At 42.6% G+C, this 20,693-nt stretch overlaps 1 protein-coding gene across 9 annotated transcripts in view; it reads right to left on the bottom strand.

Moving 5' to 3' along the window:
* The window catches only part of FAR2 (fatty acyl-CoA reductase 2), a 142,750-nt gene that overhangs the window by 64,027 nt on the left and 58,030 nt on the right, over positions 1–20,693 (bottom strand). For 8 of the 9 annotated variants that reach the window (XM_068162416.1, XM_068162417.1, XM_068162413.1 and 5 more), the window contains one exon: positions 7,583–7,806. In XM_068162416.1, coding sequence (XP_068018517.1) covers positions 7,583–7,771 — 189 coding nt within the window. In that variant the 5' untranslated portion in view covers positions 7,772–7,806. Of the gene's footprint in view, positions 1–7,582; positions 7,807–8,997; positions 9,021–20,693 lie in introns of those variants that run through there. The other variant, XM_068162411.1, reaches the window with a different exon arrangement.

Below are 20,693 nucleotides of genomic sequence, written 5' to 3'. Positions count from 1 at the left end.
AAAAGTAGAAAGAAAGGTTATCTTCCAAGCTTCAAAAGGAAAGGTTGAAAGGAAGAATTTTGAAAGGATGATAAAATGAATTACTGCTTCCATGCCCTATTGAAGCTCAAGGTCTCTGTGCTGCCAAGAACAGTTACTGTCCTCTCAAAGCAATGTACTGTGCACATGGAAAAATCTGACAAGAATCTAATTATCATTCCCTGAAGGCTCAGAGACTCTCCATGAATAAAACTCCATCAAAATCATGGAGGCACTACATTAACCATTCTGAACTGCTGTAAACTTGATTTATTCTTTATTTCTTCAGTATTCAGGCTACAGTGTACAGAGTCCTGATGTCCTTTGGACATCACTACCAAAACTAATACACTGACTTTGATTACCGTTTGTGTTTCTGCTCATGCTGAAACAGAGACAAGCAAAATCAGCATTCAGGATTTGCAGCAGATATCAGGCTTTTAATGCAGCAGATATACTGGGTTAAAAATATTAGCTTGAGAGTAGTATCTCCAGAGAACATGCCACAATGTACTTTTAGCACATATAAGTCTTCATATACAAGATTTTTTTTTCTTCTCTAAACATCCATGTCTTGACCCTCTTGTGCATCCTTTCTTAGTGTAAATTCTTCAAATGGATTGTATTTTACAAACTACTTATTTGATGCCCTAAAGAGATGCTAAATCAATGCTTTGGCACATACTCATAAAGTAAAATCGATGTATTCCACACTTACACACAAACCCCACAAAAACAAAAACCCGAACAAAACCACAAAGCACTCATGTATTTTGATAATTGATATAAAATGGACTAGTAGTTTAAAATCAGTGGAAAGATAAGAGTCAAAACCTGATGGACTTTTCTTTAATGAACATAGCATGAGTTGTACGCAGAGAAAATCCCTTCCTTGGAGAACTTCCATGATCACAGAATCACAGAAACATTCAGGTTGGAAGAGACCCTCAGGGTCACCAAATCCAACCGAGAACCCTATTCTCACCCCTAAACCATATCCCCAAGTACCACATCCAAAAGACCTTTAAACACATCCAGGGCTGGTGACTCAACCACCTCCTATTCCAATGCCTGACCACTCTTTCCATGAGATAATGTGGAGCAGATCGATGAAAGAAAATTGATGGAGATGAAGAGGACACTCTAGTCTCTCAGTCCCTTGAGCAAGTTTGTGTTTTCTCTGCCTATCTTTCTGAATATGCCTGGCCATGTTACACATTCCTCTCAATATTCCTATCTACAGTACAGATTCTCTGCAGGCTACTTCTCTATCTCCTTTTTAAACAACATCTTCCTTCTGAAGGCACGGACAAGCATCAAGAAGGCAATATAGCCAGGAGATACATTTTCTTAAGGTATTAAACGGGGCAGGTCCCCAGATAAACCTCTATGGAATTCTACTTCTAACTAGCCTCCAGGCAGGGCCTGAGCAATTAAATCCTGGCAGTCTGACTGTCCAGCCAGGTTTCTTCCCCTATCTTGACTGTAATATTCCAATGTGGATGCTTCTGAAGGCTTTGCTAACATTAAGGTAAATGTTAACCATGTTAACCACAGCAGTTCTTTCTTTCAGGAAGCAAAACTGATTTGTGACAGGCTAACACTAATAAAAGTCTCACCCCCTGCTCCCTTAAAAGAAAACAAAAGGCTTAGTACACTGCCTCAGAAAATTACTAAAATCCCATTTTCACACTTGGGTTCCTTAGCACAATTCAGACGTTTTGTCTTGTGTGTGACTGGTGTGTTTCAGAACTTCACATTTTTTGAAAACCCTCTCCCTAATACACTTGGCAGTCCTCATGTTTTTTGTAAATGAAATAAAAACAGTTCGGTGCAGGCAAAGGTGGCCTTCAGCCAACTTTTAATCTGTCTGGTTTCTGGAGGATCAATTTTAGGGTTAGTTGTTTGGTATACAATGCAGCAGCCAGTATCTGTGTGAAGAAACTTTTGAGTGCTTTCTGACAATCAATGGCATTCTGCTATACAGAGTTACCTTGTTTCCACTCTGCCAGCTATGGCTCAGTGCCAGGGACTGAAAGGAGGATAATGCCTGAGCCAAAGAGTCTTTGCAGGTAGGACACCCAGAAGATAAACGATCTGGACTCCATATCCACACACACCACTATGTCACAAGCCCTTAGAAGCCCTGAGGCTCTGAGCATTCCGGCACCGTCTTCTCCTCAGTATTTTAACTTTCCTTGTAAAGAATATTGCCCACTGTGAGGGTCTTGACTGGGAAGCCAAAGCAAAAGATTAAAGACTCTGCCCCACTATATCTAAGATTTCTTCTTAAAATACAATGTTTTGTTCACAACAAGCCTTACCTCTTTACAAGCTCTTCTGACATGAATTTGGTCATACTCAGCTGACAGAATAAAAAACACAGCTAAGGAAAGTCTAGGTTCAATTCTGGAAAAGAATTTGGTTCTTTGGGCAAAGAACCAAAACACATGAAATTTTCCTGAAAGTAAGAAAACATTTTTTTACTGTGAGAGTGATGGAGCACTGGCACAGGTGTCGAGATACGTTGTGGAGTCTCTCTCCTTGCAGATTCCAAACCCAGATGGACATGGTTCTGGGCAGTTATCTGACCTGCTCTGAGCAGGAGATTGGACTGGACAGTCTCCAGTGGTCCCTGTCAAGTATGGGAATTCTGTGATTTTTTGAAAAGCTGCAGAGAGAGGAGTGTGAAAAATAAAGCAGAAAAGAAGGAAATTTGCATTTTCAAGCTTATAAAAAAATAGCTGAAACTGGAGTGAATAGAATTATTAGCTTTTACATATATAATAAAGAGCACTACAGAGGCCTTATCATATTCCCTACTGATTAAAATAGGAGATGAAATTTCCTGGCAATAGCTGCTGTGCTTAGACAGTATCAAAGGCTGATCTTAATTAGAAGACAAGAAGGAGATTTTATTTTACCCTGAAACTGGAGAACAGTACCTCTTTCAGAGTCCTCAGATTAGTGGCTGAGAGAACTACTCAGCCACAGAGATGTCTACATGATGTCGTGACACAGAGAGCAGAAGAAAAATGGACAATTTAACTGGCTGAAGGAAGATGACAGAGTTTAGAGTTTGCTCTGTATTAGTTCTGCCAAATGTCAGGAATGGCACAAAATAAAGAACAGAAGTCTGTAGTCACAGCAGATTTAGGAGATGCTGTTCCATAGGGAGTGGTGCTGTGTTGGTATGGTGTGGAGAACTTTACTGTTTATGGTGATGAGAAAGATGCATGAGTGAGGGAGTGGAGAAAGGAATAGTCAAGGCAGGTGGAAAAAGAGAAATCTGGCATGATTTGGCAAAACTGGTACATCTAATGGAGGGTCTTGCTGTATGTCTGTTGAAAAGCACAGCACCCTTGACAAGGAAATACTGAAGAGGCAAAGGGGTCTAGTAACACTGGACTGCTGCTCTTTCCAGGGACCAGCTCCATCATTATGTGTAGTTCCAAAGCTTTTCAGGGAAGAGAAGCTCTGCTGTACCACTCACTGGAACCATGAGAGTTGTTCACTGTGGTTGAATGATATGTAAAATTTATTTAAATTATTTCTGGTCATACCCAGCAGTATCTATTCCCCCTTCCCATTAGCCTCACAGCCTCCCCATTTTCTCTCTGAATTATCAGAAACATTAACAAGAGTTCTTTCTACTTTTCCCTTTGACTGATCTTTCTAGTTAGGAGCACTGAGCAAACAAATCTGAGAAACAGCCTGAAAGCAGCAAGCAGCCTTGGTTTGCTGTGTGCAGGGGCATGGAAAAAGCTCTGCTCTCCCAGGAGCAATGTAAAAGCTACAACCAGTGACTCAGCGTGAGCCCAAGGAACTGCCCTCCAGGGAATCTGGGACAAGTTCTCCAAGGATTTCTGCCTATTTCTGCACAGAAGAACCAGCCAACAAAAAAACTACTTCTTGAAACCATTCCATACCTCTGATAAATACACATCTCTCATCAACTAACGAGCAAATAGAACTATCAAGCTTTGCCTTGTGATCCATGGGCACATCCAGCGTGAAGCAAGCACATTTTTGTGTGTAGCAGCTGTGCCCCGTGTCATGCAGACACGGCATTTCATTAAGCACAGGGTAATAGCTTGACTCCCTTTGGGACTCACTGCTGGGTAACAGAACATATCCTGGCATAAACAGGCAAGGTCACCACGTGCCACACATTTCTCAATGCACACATTCATTCTGGAGCTGGTGCTGAACTAATTGAGTATGTGCTCATTACACACTTCATGTTAATGCAATAACGCACCCACATGTAAAAATAATTATACAAGATCTGAAGAAAACCAGCATTATATTACATTTCAATGCCATCTGTTCAGCTACTCCAGAATACAGTGGAAAAATTCCAATTCATGAACAATTTTTTTTGTTTGTTTTGTACTTTACTTTTCATGTTGGATGCAGAATTTTTAAAATTCCAAATAAGAAACATTTCAAAAACACAAAATAAGGTATTTTGCCCCATCTCAACATCCTTTTGTGACTTGCAACTGCTTTTTTTGTTTAACAGGAGTCATCTTCCAGCATATTTGCATGTACACACTGTCAACAAGACAGTTCAAGGATTTATAGAATGGTCTGGGTTGGAAAGGGGCCTTAAAGATCATCCAGTTCCAATCCCCCGCCATGGGCAGGGACACCTCCCACTAGACCAGCTTGCTCAGGGCCTCATCCAACTGGCCTTGATCACCACCAGGGATGAGGCATCCACAACCTCCCTGGGCAGCCTATTCCAGAGTTTCACCACCCTCACAGCAAAGAATTTCTTCCTAATCTCCAGTCTAAATTTGCCCTCCTCAAGATCAAAGCCACTGCCCCTCGTCATTCTGTCACTCCAAGCTCTTCTAAAACGTCCCTCCACAGCTCTCCTGTAACCCCCTTCAAATACTGGAAGGCTGTTCTAAGGTCTCCCTAGAGCCTCCTCTTCTCCAGGCTGAACAGCCCCAAGTCTCTCAGCCTGTCCCCAGAGGGGAGGCACTCCAGCTCTCTGCCCCTCTTTGTGGCCACTCTCCAGCCATTCTGACACCAGCCTGCACTACTGCATGGGGTTGTTGTGGCCAACACTTAGAACCTGGCACTTAGATGTGTTAAATCTCATTTGTTCAGCCTGTCAAGGCTCTGCAGAGCTCTCCTACCCTCTAACAGATCAACACCTGCTGGAGATTTTCACTTTGCCTTTCCCGAGCTGAGCTCCTATCTTAGGAAAGGATTTTTGTTTTACTTAAAAAGAACACCTGCAAAGGGCCTCTTCTTCCTGGAGAGGTCCTGATGAGTTCTGAGCATACCCCCAGAGTCTTAATTCCTCTCCAGTCAGCAACAACACAATTTAGAGTCTTGCCTCCTCCTTGTGTTCATCTGAAACACCTTGAAGCAGTCTGTCAAAGATTCAAGGAGAGGTTATCAAGTCCTATTTCTGTTGGCATGTCTAAAACTGCTGACACAGGCTAGGGACAAAAAGGGTACACCTCGATCAGCTGCAACATTATGACAGCAACCAGGCAATCTCACCCAGTGCTAACAGTGCCACGAAGCTGTGCTGGCCAGCTGAAGGCATAAACCAATAATATTTATACATCAAATGCAAACAAAGCTTAAAGAAATCCTGAAAAATAGCAAGGTTTGTAATTTTCTTAGTAGTTAAAAAAAAAAGGGAGGGGGTGAGGGGGGAACCCCATGCAAATACATCACATTTGGGGTTTTGTTGTTTGGTCATGAAAACCATAACACATCCTCTTCACTGATGAAAGTTGTAGAAACAACTGAAAAATGCTCATTAAAAGGAAAAATAATGAAAAACTGCACTTGACAGACCTGCAAAAATCAATGTGATGTTTTCCTTTTATATCACTCATAAATTTTCCTGAACATGTCAATAGCTTACTCTCTGCTGAAAACACACCAAAACATAAACAACAAACTCTGTTGTTGGACATAATTAAGACTTTTCTTGCTTGATGCCTCCGAATATTAGGAGGAAAAATGCATGCCTTCGCCCAGAGCTACTTGTCTCTGAGTAAGTTATCTCTAGACCTCTTTAACTTCTAACTCCATCTCAAAGAGGAGTATTTTTCCAGTCAAATCTAGTTCAAAGATTTACATCAATACTCTAAAGATCTGTTGACATTTTTCAGATTAATCCCAAGTAATTCCTTGCCTACTAGGGACAGATCTGTCCCTTCCTCTCACTTCACATCAGCTGTGTACAAATTTACAACAGCAGTAAGCATTAGCTTGAACTCTGTTACCTATCATAGCTGGAGGAGGCTGCACAAGTTCATGACCTTGAGGTCCTTAGGACAAGTCAACTCCAGAAACTAGATGTGACAGTTTTAGGCTATGCCTTTAAGGAAAGGACAGCTACAGAATACTATAGCTGAACGTTTTGGTGTAAAAAGGAAAACAAAGATAATTCTAAATGAATTTCATGGGTAGATCAGTAGGAATGTAACTTTAAGGATTTAGTCTGAGTTCAGTCTGTTCAGCTGCTTTTTCTCTTCTGTTCTTGGCCAGTGCTGACCTTGGACTTCTGAGTTAAGAAAACTAACTTTTTTTTTCCCCCTTAACAACTGCTTTAAACTAACAAAATTTCCCTTAATATCCATTTTCTCTCTTAATCCTTTTTGGGAATAAAAGGGGAGGAAGGGGGAAAAGGAGTTTTGGGGAACCCAGAGGGGGAATCCTCCTCCAGAGGAAGTTTCTGTGTTATGTTCTTTCCTGTATATATACTGTAAATGCTGTATATATTGTATATATTCATTGCATTTCATTCTGATTGTAAAATACAGCCTTTTTCATTCGCTTCTCTGACTGAGTTAGCTGTGGTTTGTGTGGTGGGAGGATTGAACTTTCTCATTACCACAATGGTTTAGTCGTCTCTCCTTACAAATCTTTACACGAAATGCAGCAAAAGGCTTTGACATCCTTGTTGACACTAGAGATCTGGACTTCCTCACAGAAGCAGCAAGCAGGAAGCTCAAAAACAAGCCACAAGCCTTCCACAAGAGTGGAAGTCATGCAGGTCTGCTCTTCAACTCACAAGCCTGTCTTAGCCTTCGTGTTCTGCTGCAAGCAGGTTTGGAAATACCCTCTGCAAATGCAGAAGTATTTTACCACTTCATAAATAAGGTTAAACTGGAGATGAGAAGATGGCAGCTGCCCTACTGACTGCAGCAATGCACAGCCCACTATACACTGCCACTAGGCTTTGTCTTAGGAAATTAATGCTCCAAACAAAGGCAAGCAGCAGGGTGTGATTCACGCTGCTTCAGCTTTGAATGCTACTGCTCAAACATCCAGTGTTGAAAGGGGAAGAAAGAAAAAAGTTCATGGAAGCAAATACCACCCTTCATTCAAAAAGACAGAGATCAGGCAGGTACAAGCTCATTCATCTACAATCTGTTTGTTCAGTTTAGGCAAAATAAAAACACACAGTGGTTACAGCAAAAGACGGCAGCTTGTCCTTAATGAGCTCAGCATAAGAGAAGTCCTTTGCTTCACACAGTTAAATGGATTTGAGATTGGACTCTGGAATAAAAACCAGAAAACTTACCTTGCATTTCAACATGTTAGCCACTCTTTCTTGCATTGATTGTCCAGCCTTTGGCCTGACAAGTATATAAACTGCTTTCACTTCAGGGCTGGAGCGCAGAAGCTTTTCCACCAGCACTTTGCCCATGAACCCCGTAGCTCCTGTGATAAGTACGGTCTTGCCATTGTAAAAAGCTGAGACTGAAGACATGTTCTGTCCTTCCTTTAACTTCCTATGGCAGGTACCTGAGAAGATACAGGGGGAAAAAAAACTTTAAGGCCTTTTGAATCAAGACACAGAACAGTTATTTGGGAACTACAGTCTGAGATAACCTTTCCTAGGTAGTTATGGCAGCTGATGTTAGGTCAGTCAATGGTGATTTTAAAAATGGATTGGAAACAAACCCCTTTCGTATGAAAAAGCACCACACAAATTAAAAAAGGCTCATCTGAGAATCTTAAGACATCAAGATCAGTTTTATCCTCCATGTTTGTGGCAGTTTTAGGTTATGCCTAAAACAGATCTTGAACAGAAAGTAGTAAAATGTAAATAAATCACTATTGGGCATAAAAAGGAAAATAATGATAGTTCTAAACAATCCCATCGTAAGAGATAAGGGACTTAAACTAGTTGCACCAAAACAATCCTCCTCTCTTCTCACTTCCTTGGGCTGGGAGTTACTAACTTGCTTCTGCTTGATCCAGGCTGCATTGTTTTGGCTAAGTCTAACTTCTCTGCTCCTTTCTCTCATCCCTTTTATGTACAGGGGGCTAAGGGGGAGGCAAGGAGAGAGAAGCTATTAGCTTCCCCTGGTCCTTAGCCAGAGAGGTTCTTGTGCTGTTTATTAATTGTAAATATCTGTAAATATTGTAAATACTGTATATTTTGTACTTATTCAGAATAAACCTTTATTTAGAATAAACCAAACCAGGTTGGAAGAGACCTTCAAGATCATCGTCTCCAACCCATCAACCAATCCAACCCACCCAAACAGCTAACCCATGGCACCAAGCACCCCATCAAGTCTCCTCCTGAACACCTCCATGACGGCGACTCCACCACCTCCTTGGGCAGCCCATTCCAATGGGCAATCACTCTCTCTGTGTAGAACTTCTTCCTAATATCCAACCTGAACCTCCCCTGGCACAGCCTGAGACTGTGTCCTCTTGTTCTGGTACTGGGTGCCTGGGAGAAGAGACCATCATCCGCCTGTCTACAACCTGTCTATTCATTGCATTTCATTGTAGATTATAGTTTTGCCTGTAAATACAGCTTTCATGTGCTTCTAACTAGGCTGGTCTGGCAAATTTACTCTTGGGGGGAAATTTCAACCCACCACAATGTTATAACACAGCTATAACCAGCTGTCACAGCTCAGAACATAGCTTGTGCTGTCCAAGAGTCCTGGAAGTAGATGCAGAATAGTATTTACCTACCACACTGTGAAGTGGCCACCATAAAGATGTGCAGTCAGCCTTACAAGACAAAGTAGCAACAGATCAACAGATCTCCTTGCAAGCACTGCAGGCACAAATGCTGTTGTTTCCATTTTAATTCCACTGTGTTGAGCTACTGCATTTCTTGCCAGCCATTAATCAGCAATGTGCTCAAGTCTTTTCCTCTGTCTTGGCTTGAGATAAAACCACGAAGAAAGCTCTTCTTCATGTAAGACACAGTGCAATGACATTGCTCTGCGAGACAGCAATGCCACACTCCTGTGTGGAAATAACCACCTGTTACCTGCTAAGGCCAAAATTCATCCAGTTTAATGAGCACAGATGTCATAATGCTTTCTCTGGAGAGAATAAGTTGTTTGAACTTCCCTTTGGAGATCTATTGACTGTATAATTGGACACAATGGTCTTGAAGGTCTCTTCCAACCTGGTCTATGTTATTCTATTCTATTCTATTCTATTCTATTCTATTCTATTCTGGGACTGACATGCCTAGGCTCCCACATGAAGTGTCCCAGTTAAGTACTTTAATTAGATACAATGGTTTCAAGTCTATATAGCCCCAGCCATCTTGATTCAAACTCTAAGCTGATTGAATGACAAGTCTAGACTGACTCCTCTTAGAATTGCCTCTCTTTATCGGACTAACAGATGGGGAAAAAAATCCTATCTTTGAGGTGCTACAGATCACAGCATACACAAACCACATTGCAAGGGAAAGGCTCATGAAGAATGTAAATAAATGTTTTGAGGAAAGCCTACTAAATCTGAAACCATAAGAAACAGGAATGATTGAACACTACCAATCAAGTACTCAAAAAACAGGACAATGATCTTCAGGCACCCCAGAAAAACTTCTCTTCCTCCTGCAGAAGCTTCAGAAACATTGTTCGCCATTTCAAGTTTCTCTACATGACATAAGCCAACAGCATACTAATAAAATGCAAATACTTCAAAGTATTTTTGCAGTCTTCCAGGGTTCCGGGTTCTTACCAACTTCTGCGTTTCTGAAACTTAGTAAACTACTCAGGGACACTGAAGTAGCCTAACTTAGAGCAAGGCTTGGCTTGGACCAAGACAAATGAACACAGAGCTTTATGTACTGGAAGAACCTGGCTACGTGCAATGGTAGGTAGAATTCCCTTCACCACACGTGACCATGAGAGAAATAAAGCTTGTTCTACAGCATGTGCCTTCCTCAAGATGTAGTGAGATATCTTATCCTAGAAAACTGTCTGTCAGCTATGTGGTTGTTACAGTTACAAGCTATGATTAAACTGTAAATAAGAATTAGATTCTTCCAGCGAATTCAGTTAAGGGGCTGGAAGAATTTTTCTAAGAGTCTAAGCAATGTAAACAGTGATAAAATTATTTCATGTCCTGTGCTCTGTAATTTTCTATATATCTGAAAGCACAGAAAGTTCTTTCTCTTCTTGTCTTCGCTCTGGCTGGTGCTTTGGCTTGGCTGCTATATCTCCCTTTTGACCTTCTGCTGGCTGAACTGACTTTTATTGTGTCAGTGAGGTACAGCAAAGGGAGGCAAAGCAGTCTCTTTCTGGGCTGCCCGGGGGGGTGTGAACCATTCCAGGGGGGTGCTTCTGTGATTGCTGAGCTGTAAATATATTTTGTACATGTCTTATCACCTTATATAATTTCACATTTAGTTCACAATTTGTAAATATAGCTTAATTTTTGTTTCCAAACTTTCTGAGCTAGTCTGGTGATTTATTCTGAAGGTAAATTTCCATTATGTGGGTGAATCTCTGATTGTTGGGAGGGGAGGAAAGGGACAAATCCTATCCTACAACAGTGGTCAAGAGAGATCAACCTTTACATCGTACACTTACAAGGTGTATGACGGTCATTGCAACACTCAGGAGTGTGTTTAGCTGTGATCCCCAAGGTGTTACCACTCACAGCAGTGAAAGGTGATCCACAGTCTGTGTTGATGTGCTGTCATCATTTGGATCTGTAGCTGATGCATCTACCCAGACCTGATTTTTCATTCCTAACTCTCTGCCAGTTTTCACAATCACTGTACTGCTGCATGGAAACAGCAAATTGTATAAAGACAGAATGGCTTAGATTTGAAGGGACTCTGGAGCTCATCTACGCCAGCCTCCCTCTAATGGGGGTTGCTCGGCTGCTCAAGGCCTCATCCAGCCTGGCCTTGAACACCTCCAGGGAGAAGCCATCCACAACCTATTCCAGAGGCTCAATGCATGTTTCTAACAGGCTACAGCACAGACACATATGTGAGAGACTCAAGCCCAAGAAAACATTGTTATTCTTTCCCAGTGCTGCCTGTAACTGCAGTATGTTCATCAAACAAATGAAAATCCCAAACTCCTTTATCTAAAACAAAACATTTTGTGTGCTATGCAATTTATAAAGCAGGTCAAGCACGGAACTTCTGAAGGACATTATTTTACAAATTAATAGCTGTGGGTATTCTAGCTCAGTGAATTCAGGTATTAGCCTACTTTCAGATATGGCCTAGATCACTATTTAAATGACCCTAACAAGCTCATCTAGGCCTATTAAAAACCTGCTTTTGTCAAGGAGCTGGGCACTTGGGATGTTAGCCAAACAGGTTAAACTATTAGATAATTATTTATTATAAAATGTCACATGTCCTTCAAGTTTGGAAAAGCTGAGTGAGATTTGGAAAACAGGGACTTGCAGAACCCAAAAGTGTGTGAAAGGGGATGGGAGTTCAAAAATAGGTATTAGTTTAACCAGATAAAGATGAAAAATACTTAAATTTGGTACAAAACACGTCCTAAAAAACAGAAAAATTGAGCAAAGTTCTTAGTCCCTAGAGGCCACACAAATGATACTGAACACATACAAAGAAAATACAAAGTAAAAGACCACTACCAGCCACTGGGTACCTGCTTTGAACATGTATTCAGAAGATCCTATCTACCTAACCTCACCTAATATTCCACATCTATAAATCACTTTATGCCACAGACTCAGATATTAGCAGTGTTTAACAGGAACTACTCTTCTTCAGCAGTTAGAGAACAGACCCAGCCTGCATCACTGAACATTAGTGCTCTGCATTACAGCTGCAGACTACTGCAAAAACAACTGCTGAGAATGTGAACATCACATTATTATTTTGTTTCAGTTGGGGTCTGTGTTTGAGTTATCCAAATGAGGCTTCATTTGTTTTGGCCAGACATTGGATGCCTACCAGAACAGTGAAAAAAAAATATAAAATAAAATCAAAGTAATTGAAAATGTCCCAAAGATGAGCTATGTAGATAGGTTTCATTATCCCTGGCAAGAACTGCAGGCATAACTGACAATTTTGAGACCATTGTGAATGTTTGACTCCAAAAAGTTAGGAAAACAACTGCATCTTTCAAACCACTCCGATATGATGACAACTAAAACACCAGAGACAGCCACGGAAAACTGAATTTCTGTGGCAATCTGCTGTTCCTCTCAGTTACTGACTTACCCTTCTAAGTGTTAGAAGGTAAGAAAACCACATTCTTTCTGTTTTCTATAGTAAAGCAGCCTACCTCAGGCAGCATGCAGCTCACAGGGCTAGTTTCAGAGCTGGATCAGGTTGCTCAAGGCCTCATCCACAAGAAAGAGCCATGAGGAATGAGATTTTGTTTTGTTTTGATTATTATGGGTTCAGATTTTCATGTCCTTGCAGCAACTGTTTTTTCTCCTTTCCGAAATTAGCTTTATAAGAAAAGACAATAACCTTGCATCCACCTAATGCCACACTAATATCTGTGTACCTGTTGAATGTGCACAAACAAATGGAAGCTTTGCAATCATGATATAAAAGCCAGAGTGCTGCAATCTACTGCCTTCAGACAGATGCCTGAATCCCCACTGTACAGGTAAATGTAAAGATTCTGCTTGGCATTCAGAAAGAAAGGAGGGTAGAACTTACAAAGATTTTAAGGAACAAGAGGATTTCTAAGGTGATCTAAGTAAAACCTGCTGACCTGACCATTTGGATGTCTGCTTCAAAATCCAAGGAACTGTATGCATTCTTTAAAAAAAAAAAAAAAAAAGGCACTCAATCAAATGAAGGAAAAAAAATGTTTCTTAGAGAATCTTTTACTTTGCTTTCAATCTAAGGAATAGACAACCAATAATGAACATTAAACTGTTCCCCAGTAAATTAAGCTGCAAGGGATTAAGTCTCTGGTAAAAGAAAACTATTCAAACTCTGAACCATGGTGTGAGAGACTAAATCTTGTCTCTCTTGATGTGACTTAACAAAGATAAAATCACCTTTGCTCCTTGCCCAGACAATGGCTGATGTGTACTGGGCAGATGCCACTGGATAACGACTCTCTGGAAGGTGCATAGATAAAGATTGCTCACCAGACTGCAGCTGCCCTGGAAATAATGGGCAGAGGCCACTGCTACCCATACTCTCTGGAATATGCATATTCACCACCTGGACTCAAACCTAAAAGCTATATAAAAGATCTGAGCAACTACTGGCTCAAGTAGAAGGAAAACACAAGAGAAGGAAAAGACTGAAGTAATGCTGCTCTGAATCAAAATGGAGAGAATATCTCTCTAAGTTCCGCCTGCTCCAATTCATGGAGCTGAAGAGGCTGCTCAAAGAAGGGCTTGGACTTGGACTTTGGGATCTCTCCCTCCTCTCCTCCCCTGGAGGACAGCGCAGCCAACAAGGATGACCTCTCCTCCACGACAAAACTGCAGCACCCTTCCTCCACAGACCCAACATCTCCTCCACGCCAAAGCTGCAGCAGTCTTCCTCCAACAGATCCAAACTGTCTTGGGGGGGGAGGGGTGTGGTAATATAATTCCTTTTCCCTTCTCTCTCCCTCTTCTCTCACTCTCTCTTTTCTCTCTCTCCCCCCTTCTGATCCATCCACTTTATTCTGTTAATAAATAGCTTGGCTGTTGATATTTTGGCCTCATTTGTGCCTCTAGTTTCATTACACGGGAATATTCAAAAGAACTGAGGCTCTTTCCCTCTCTGGACCAAGACACGTGCACCTAAAGTAAAGGCTAAAGACTGTTTCAGAACCTGGGGTTCCTGTCTCTTCCAGAACTGACTAAAGATGAGAAACACACTGAATAGTGGAGAAGAACCCACATAAGGGATTCTTGAATGCAAATTCAAGTGAGTAATTACAGGCTACACTGATGGTTTAGGCACTAATCGGAGCAGGAAAGCAATCACTGGTGCCATCTGAATTCTGAACACAGCATCTTTGCAGCCATATGCATCTCACTTATGGTGACTCATCTCCAACTGTAGTGTGAAAATAACACCTTTTGGACAGTCAGCCAGGAATCACGCTGAGCATCTCTGCAGACACAAGTACACACACTGCTTTAAGAGTAAATCTCTTACTGATGCCTGCAACAGTCTCCTCTGGATCAGACCTAAAGGACGATCTACACTGATGCATTACAAAGAAAGCCATGATCTTGTGCCAAGGCCATATGCCAAAGGACAAGCTAAGTGAAAGGTGGGAAGCCTACCAGCCCACAAGTTTCCTCCTGTGAAACAAAGGCCTCATATCTCATACAGAGGAGTAAAGGAGACCTTTCCCCCAGCAAGAGCAGATACAATTGAGCTGATCTTAAAACAAAACAAAAGCAAAACAAACAAAAAACCCAACACCACACAAAAACCCCAACAAACATAACTCTAATATATTGTCCTCATCCTTACATATTTCAATGATGCCAAATCTGTATTCAGATTACAACAGTGTAATGCTGAGAGTCAGACACCTACCAAAACCAGAGCCATGGGAAGGGAAACATCTATCAGAATCTAAATGGATACCTCTATCTAAATGTGTCTCTGCTGCCCAGAGTGGGTCTGTGGCTGCAGGGTGTCAGTGTGAGATGGCACAACTAAGCCCTAGCCTTGAAGGACAGGCAGACGGGAACATGTTCATATTTCACTATTGTTTGGTCCAGTGCATAAACTCGCACAGTGGACGTTTCAAAAGCTAGTCTGTTGAGGTATTTACCTTTCCAACTCAACAGCACACACACAAACAACAACAAAAAAAATTAGTTTGCACAGAATCAACCAGGTTGTAAAAGACCTTAGAGATTATCAAGTCCAACCTATTACCTAACACCTCACAACAACTAAACCATGGCTCCAAGCACCACATCCAATCCTTTTCTGAACACCTCCAGGGATGGTGACTCCACCAGCTCCCTGGGCAGAACATTCCAATGGACAATTACTATTTCTGTGAAGAACTTTCTCCTCACCTCCAGCCTAAACTTCCCCTGGTGCAGCTTGAGACTGTGTCCTCTTGCTCTGGTGCTGGTTGCCTGCCAGAAGAGACCAACCCTTTCCTGGCTACAACCTCCCTTCAGGTCGTTGTAGAGAGCAATGAGGTCACCCCTAAGCCTCCTCTTCTCCAGGCTAAACAATCCCAGCTCCCTCAGCCTCTCCTCATAGGGCTTGTGCTCAAGGCCTCTCACCAGCCTCACTGCCCTTCTCTGGACACATTCAAGTGCCTCAATGTCCTTCTTAAATTGAGGGGCCCAGAACTGGACATAGGACTCAAGGTGTGGCCTAACCAGTGCAGAGTACAGGGGCACAATGACTTCCCTGCTCCTGCTGGCCACACTATTCTTGATGCAGACCAGGATGCCATTGGCCTTCTTGGCCACCTGGGCACACTGCTGGCTCATGTTTAGGTGGCTGTCAATCAGCACCCCCAGGTCCCTCTCTGTTTGGCAGCTCTCCAGCCACTGTGACCCCAGACTGTAGCTCTGCATGGGGTTGTTGTGGCCAAAGTGTACCACCTGGCACTTGGATTTGTTGAATGTCATCCTGTTGGACTCTGCCCATCTGTCCTGTTGGTCAAGATCCCTCTGCAGAGCCCTTCTGCCCTCTAACAGATGAACATCTGCTCCCAACTTGGTGTCATCTGCAAACTTGCTGATGATTGACTCAATCCCCTCATCCAGATCATCAATAAAGATATTAAAGAGCATGGGGCCCAGCAGTGATCCCTGGGGGACACCACTAGTGACTGGCTGCCAGCTGGATGCGGCACCGTTCACCACCACTCTCTGGGCTCGGCCCTCCAGCCAGTTCCTAACCCAGCTCAGAGTGCTGCTGTCCAAGCCACGAGCTGACAGCTTAGCCAGCAGTTTGCTGTGGGGGACGGTGTCAAAGGCCTTGCTGAAGTCCAGGTAGACCACATCCACAGGCCTCCCCACGTCCACCAGGCGGGTCACCTGATCATAGAAGGAGATCAGGTTGGTCAGGCAGGACCTGCCTTCCCTAAATCCATGCTGGCTGGACCTGAGCCCTTGGCCATCCTTCAGGTGCACAGTTATTGACACCAGGATAATCTGCTCCATCACTTTCCCTGGCACTGAGGTCAGGCTGACTGGCCTGGAGTTTCCAGGTTCCTCCATCCGACCTTTCTTATGGATGGGGATCACATTGGCCAGTTTCCAGTCATCTGGGACCTCACCTGTGAGCCAGGACTGGAGGAAAATGATGGAGAGCAGCTTGGCCAGCTCATCTGCCAGCTCTCTCAGCACCCTAGGATGGATCCCATCCGGTCCCATGGACTTCTGAGTGTCCAAGTGGCTCAGCAGGTCCTGAACTAATTCCTCCTTTACTGGGGCACTACACTGCTCCCTGACCCCATCGCCCAGCTCAGGAGGCCACTCGTCCTGAACTCCTCCTGCCTTACTGTTAAAAATTGTGGCAAAGAAGGTATTCAGGACCTCAGCCTTTTCCTCATCCTTAGTTACAGTGTTCCCCTCCAGGTCCAATCAGGAGTGGAGGTTCTTCCTGCCCTTCTTTTTAGTGTTAATATATTTATAAAAATGCTTCCTATTGTCTTTCACAGAGGTGGCCAGCTTGAGTTCTAACCGGGCCTTTGCTTCTGTAATTTTTCTCCTACATAATCTAACAACATCCTTAAACATATCACAAAAAGCCTCTCCCTCCTTCCAAAGGTGATACAGCCTCTTTTTCCCCCTTAAATCCTCCAGGAGCTGCTTGCTCATCCAGGCCGGTCGCCTTCCCTGCTGGCTCATCTTTCAGCACATGGGAACTGCCAGTACCTGTGCCTTCAAGAGCTCCTGTTTGAAGTAGGTCCAACCAGCCTGGACCCCTTGGTTTTTAAGGGTTGCTACCCAGGGAACTACCCAGAAAGAGTGATTGGTCATTGGAATGGGCTGCCCAGGAAGGTGGTGGAGTCACCATCAGTGGAAGTGTTTAAGAAGAGCCTGGATGAAGCACTTAGTGCCATGGTTTAGTTGGTTAGATGGTGTTGGGTGATAGGTTAGACTTGATGATCTTGAAGGTCTTTTCTAACCTGGTTAATTCTATTGTATTCTAAGAAAAATATTCCTTTGTCACTTCAGAGAACTTGTACAGCTGATGGCAGCCGCAGCAATACAAAGTGGTCACAGACTATTTCAGTCTCATCAGTTTGCTTGCTTGGTCTATTAATTATTTTATGAGTTTAAAACAGATCAAACACTATGGATGTCAGAACAATCTATCTTCATATAATTTTTTATTTTTTTTTTTGCCTCAGGATGTGTGACAGAGACTTCACAAACTATGTAATCACCACACGCAAAAGCAATTCTTTCTAACATCTGCTTTAAGCACACCAAAGCATTTGTGTGTGATCTTTTTGTTAGTTAATCACGAGCAAGCAAATAATCCCATGACAATGACTGTAGCAGGAACAACCTGATACTTTGATGGGTATCTGAATACCAAGCAGTTCTCCTTCAGTGCTAATGCATCTACAACAACTCTACATTTTGAAGCAAATCCAAGGAGAGTGTGGACATGGATGAAGAGGCAGGAATACTGCTACAAGTTCCACACCTGCAGATCACTTCCTATGAAGCAAAGTCCAACTTCCCAGCAGCTTTCCAACATTCTGGTTTTCAGAATAACAGAACACTCTGTTCCATGCTTAAAGGATACAAAAGACACAGAAAAATGCTAAAAGAAGCTATAGGTTTCATTTATGTGTTGGCACTAGAAACATGGCACAGAACATCACCCATCACTGCACAATGAAACTGTCAGTGTGTACAGCTGCATTACTTCTACTTGGCTCTCTCAGCTGAGATGCTTTAAATGAATGTCAAGGTTTTGTTGAGCTCTAGGATCAGCTTCACAGATTCAAAGATTCTTTTTAGCCCCAGGGCATCTATAAACAGAAGAACATGCTGTGGCCTTAGTGTCACTAAGTCCCATAACCTGCAGGTGTTGTGGGAGGCTGTAGATGCCCCCTCCTTGGAGGTGTTCAAAGCCAGGCTGGATGAGGCCCTTGAGCAACCTGGGCTAGTGGAAGGTGTCCCTGCCCACAGCAGCGGGTGTTGGAATCAGGTGATCTTAAAGGTTCCTTCCAACCTAAACTATTCTACGAATCTATGAAATTGCATCATATATTTTCAAAGGTCTCTGAGGTGCAGACTGATTTGGGTATAACATGGTAGTTGGGAAAAGGTAAAGGATATTTTACTAATGGCAAAAAAACAAACCAAAAGGGTGGTAAAATGGCTGACCAAGGGACAAGTTAAAAGATTCTTGTGGTCTGCAAAACATCCATAGATATTTAATAGCCCTAATAACAACAACAACAAACTGGTGAAGACAAACCTTCTCTCATTTAGCTCAGACAAAAATGGAGGTCACAATCCATCCCTTGTACAAGCACTATACAGCTCAAAGAAATACAATCTTGCAATTCAAAGATGAGCACACTTACAGCCAAACCAGCTCCTGAGCATAATCCTCTTCACAAAAGATATTTTGCTCCAAGCAATTTACACCAAATATAAATGTTGTTGCTAGTGGCCTGCAGGTAAAATCACTTTTCTGCAGCTAATAGACTTCAAGAAATTTTTTGTTTGCCAACAGTGCTTACTTGACTCCTTTAACAGCATACCCAAGTAGCAACAAGCAAGGAGAAACGCTCATTGCTCCCAGAAACGATGGCTTGAAAAATGACACCAGCTTTGCAATCTATTTCAATTTATGACAGTTAAATCTAAAGAGACAGTGCAGTGTGACAGCATAATTAAAGAGCTAGAGACAATGAGCAAAGTGCCCAGCCAGATCCCACAGGCTGCTGAATGTTACATGACATGTGGACAGAAGCTTTCAATCCTATAGAAACCACTGAGCACTGTGGCTTCTAGGCTAGAGATTTGCCTGCAGAACAAACCCCAGTTGCAGGGAAAAAGCTTGGATGTCATGATTTGGTCATTGCTTAAGCATTATCTCAACGGTTTCACAGATTGGTTGACTCTCCTGAATTGTTCAACTGCCATTAAGAATGAAGAGAATGAATGAAGCAGAAGGGCCCCTGGTGCAATGAAATCCAAGAGCAGCCTCTTGATTTATCAGTGAGGCCTGCTAGTTTCTCCAAGCCTCACTATGCTCCCCCTAAAACTGACAAAAACAAGCCCATAAGTGTTTCAGAATTCAGACAGGGCAGTTCTGTTAAGAACATACCTACATACATGTGACACAGGATTTTAAACCCTGGGTGTTTTAGTAGCTCAAAGACAGATGTATTCTGTCTCACCTCTGTTTAGTTAACCCACTGGTGAGAGCAGCAGCTCACAGAGACATCAAAGGAGCAGCTTCTGCAGGCTCCTTTCTGTATGACACTGACCAGTGACAGTGTCCAGTGTCCACATATGGTTTTAGCTTAGAGCTACATCTTGCAAGGCCATTGATCACGTTGCAGGATCAAAGCTTAGGTTCTGTGCACAGATGAGGACTACAAGAGAGACTTTGCTCTACATCAGAATAATTAAATGCAGACATTGTATGTAACGGCCTTTCTAAAAGCCATCCTTCCTCTTCTCTTTCCATTAGCTCAGTCTTCACAGCCATTATCACCTCGCTCTTCTTTAGCTCTAACTGGGATTTCTTCAACTAGCAGTCCTCTCTCAGACCCCTAAATCAGAAATAGTACGGCCAACAGGACTAGGGAAGTGGTTGTGCCCCTGTATGCTGCACTGTGGAGGCTGCATCAGATTTCAGCTCCTCACTGTAAGAATGCCCAAAGGAGGACAATGAAACTGGTGAAGAGTTTAGACTGAGGATACTTGATTGCTCTCTACAACTCCCTGAAAGGAGGTTGTAGCAAGGTGGGTCTTGGTCTCCTCTCCCAAGTAGGAGAGGACAAGAAGAAACAGACTTGAGTTGCACCAGGGGAGATTCAGGTTGGATTTTAGGAAAAATGTCTTCATCACAAGGGTTGCCAAGTATTGACAGGTTGCCCAGAGAAGTGGTTGAGTCATCATTCCTGGATATATTAAAAAGACATGTAGATGTGGTGCTTAAGGACATAATTTAGTGGTGGACTCAGCAGTATTATATTAACACCTGGACTCAATTATCTTAAAGGTCTTTTTCAAACTAAATGACTCTGTTATTCCATGACTGATCCAGTTTAAGAGCACCAGCATACATTTGGAGAGTAACAGCAGGCTGAAGTGTTTTGGTGTTTCTTTCAAGACCCACTTTTGGAACAGTTCAACTAGCACAGCTGTTGTGAAGGGCAATATCAGGACTTCCACCTTCCCCAGTTTCCACATTCCAATGCTCTGGAAAACCATGCCATAGTGACCTCAAAACAGACTGGGTAACTACAACCAAAAGGATCTAAAAGATTACTATT

Source organism: Melanerpes formicivorus, unplaced genomic scaffold (genome assembly GCF_026170545.1).
Source record: "Melanerpes formicivorus ecotype bairdi unplaced genomic scaffold, bMelFor1.0.p_v2 SCAF_64, whole genome shotgun sequence".
In the NCBI taxonomy this organism is placed as follows: Eukaryota; Metazoa; Chordata; class Aves; order Piciformes; family Picidae; genus Melanerpes; species Melanerpes formicivorus.
The sequence above is the reverse complement of the archived record's forward strand: the minus strand, read 5'-3'. Positions and strand labels throughout refer to the sequence as shown.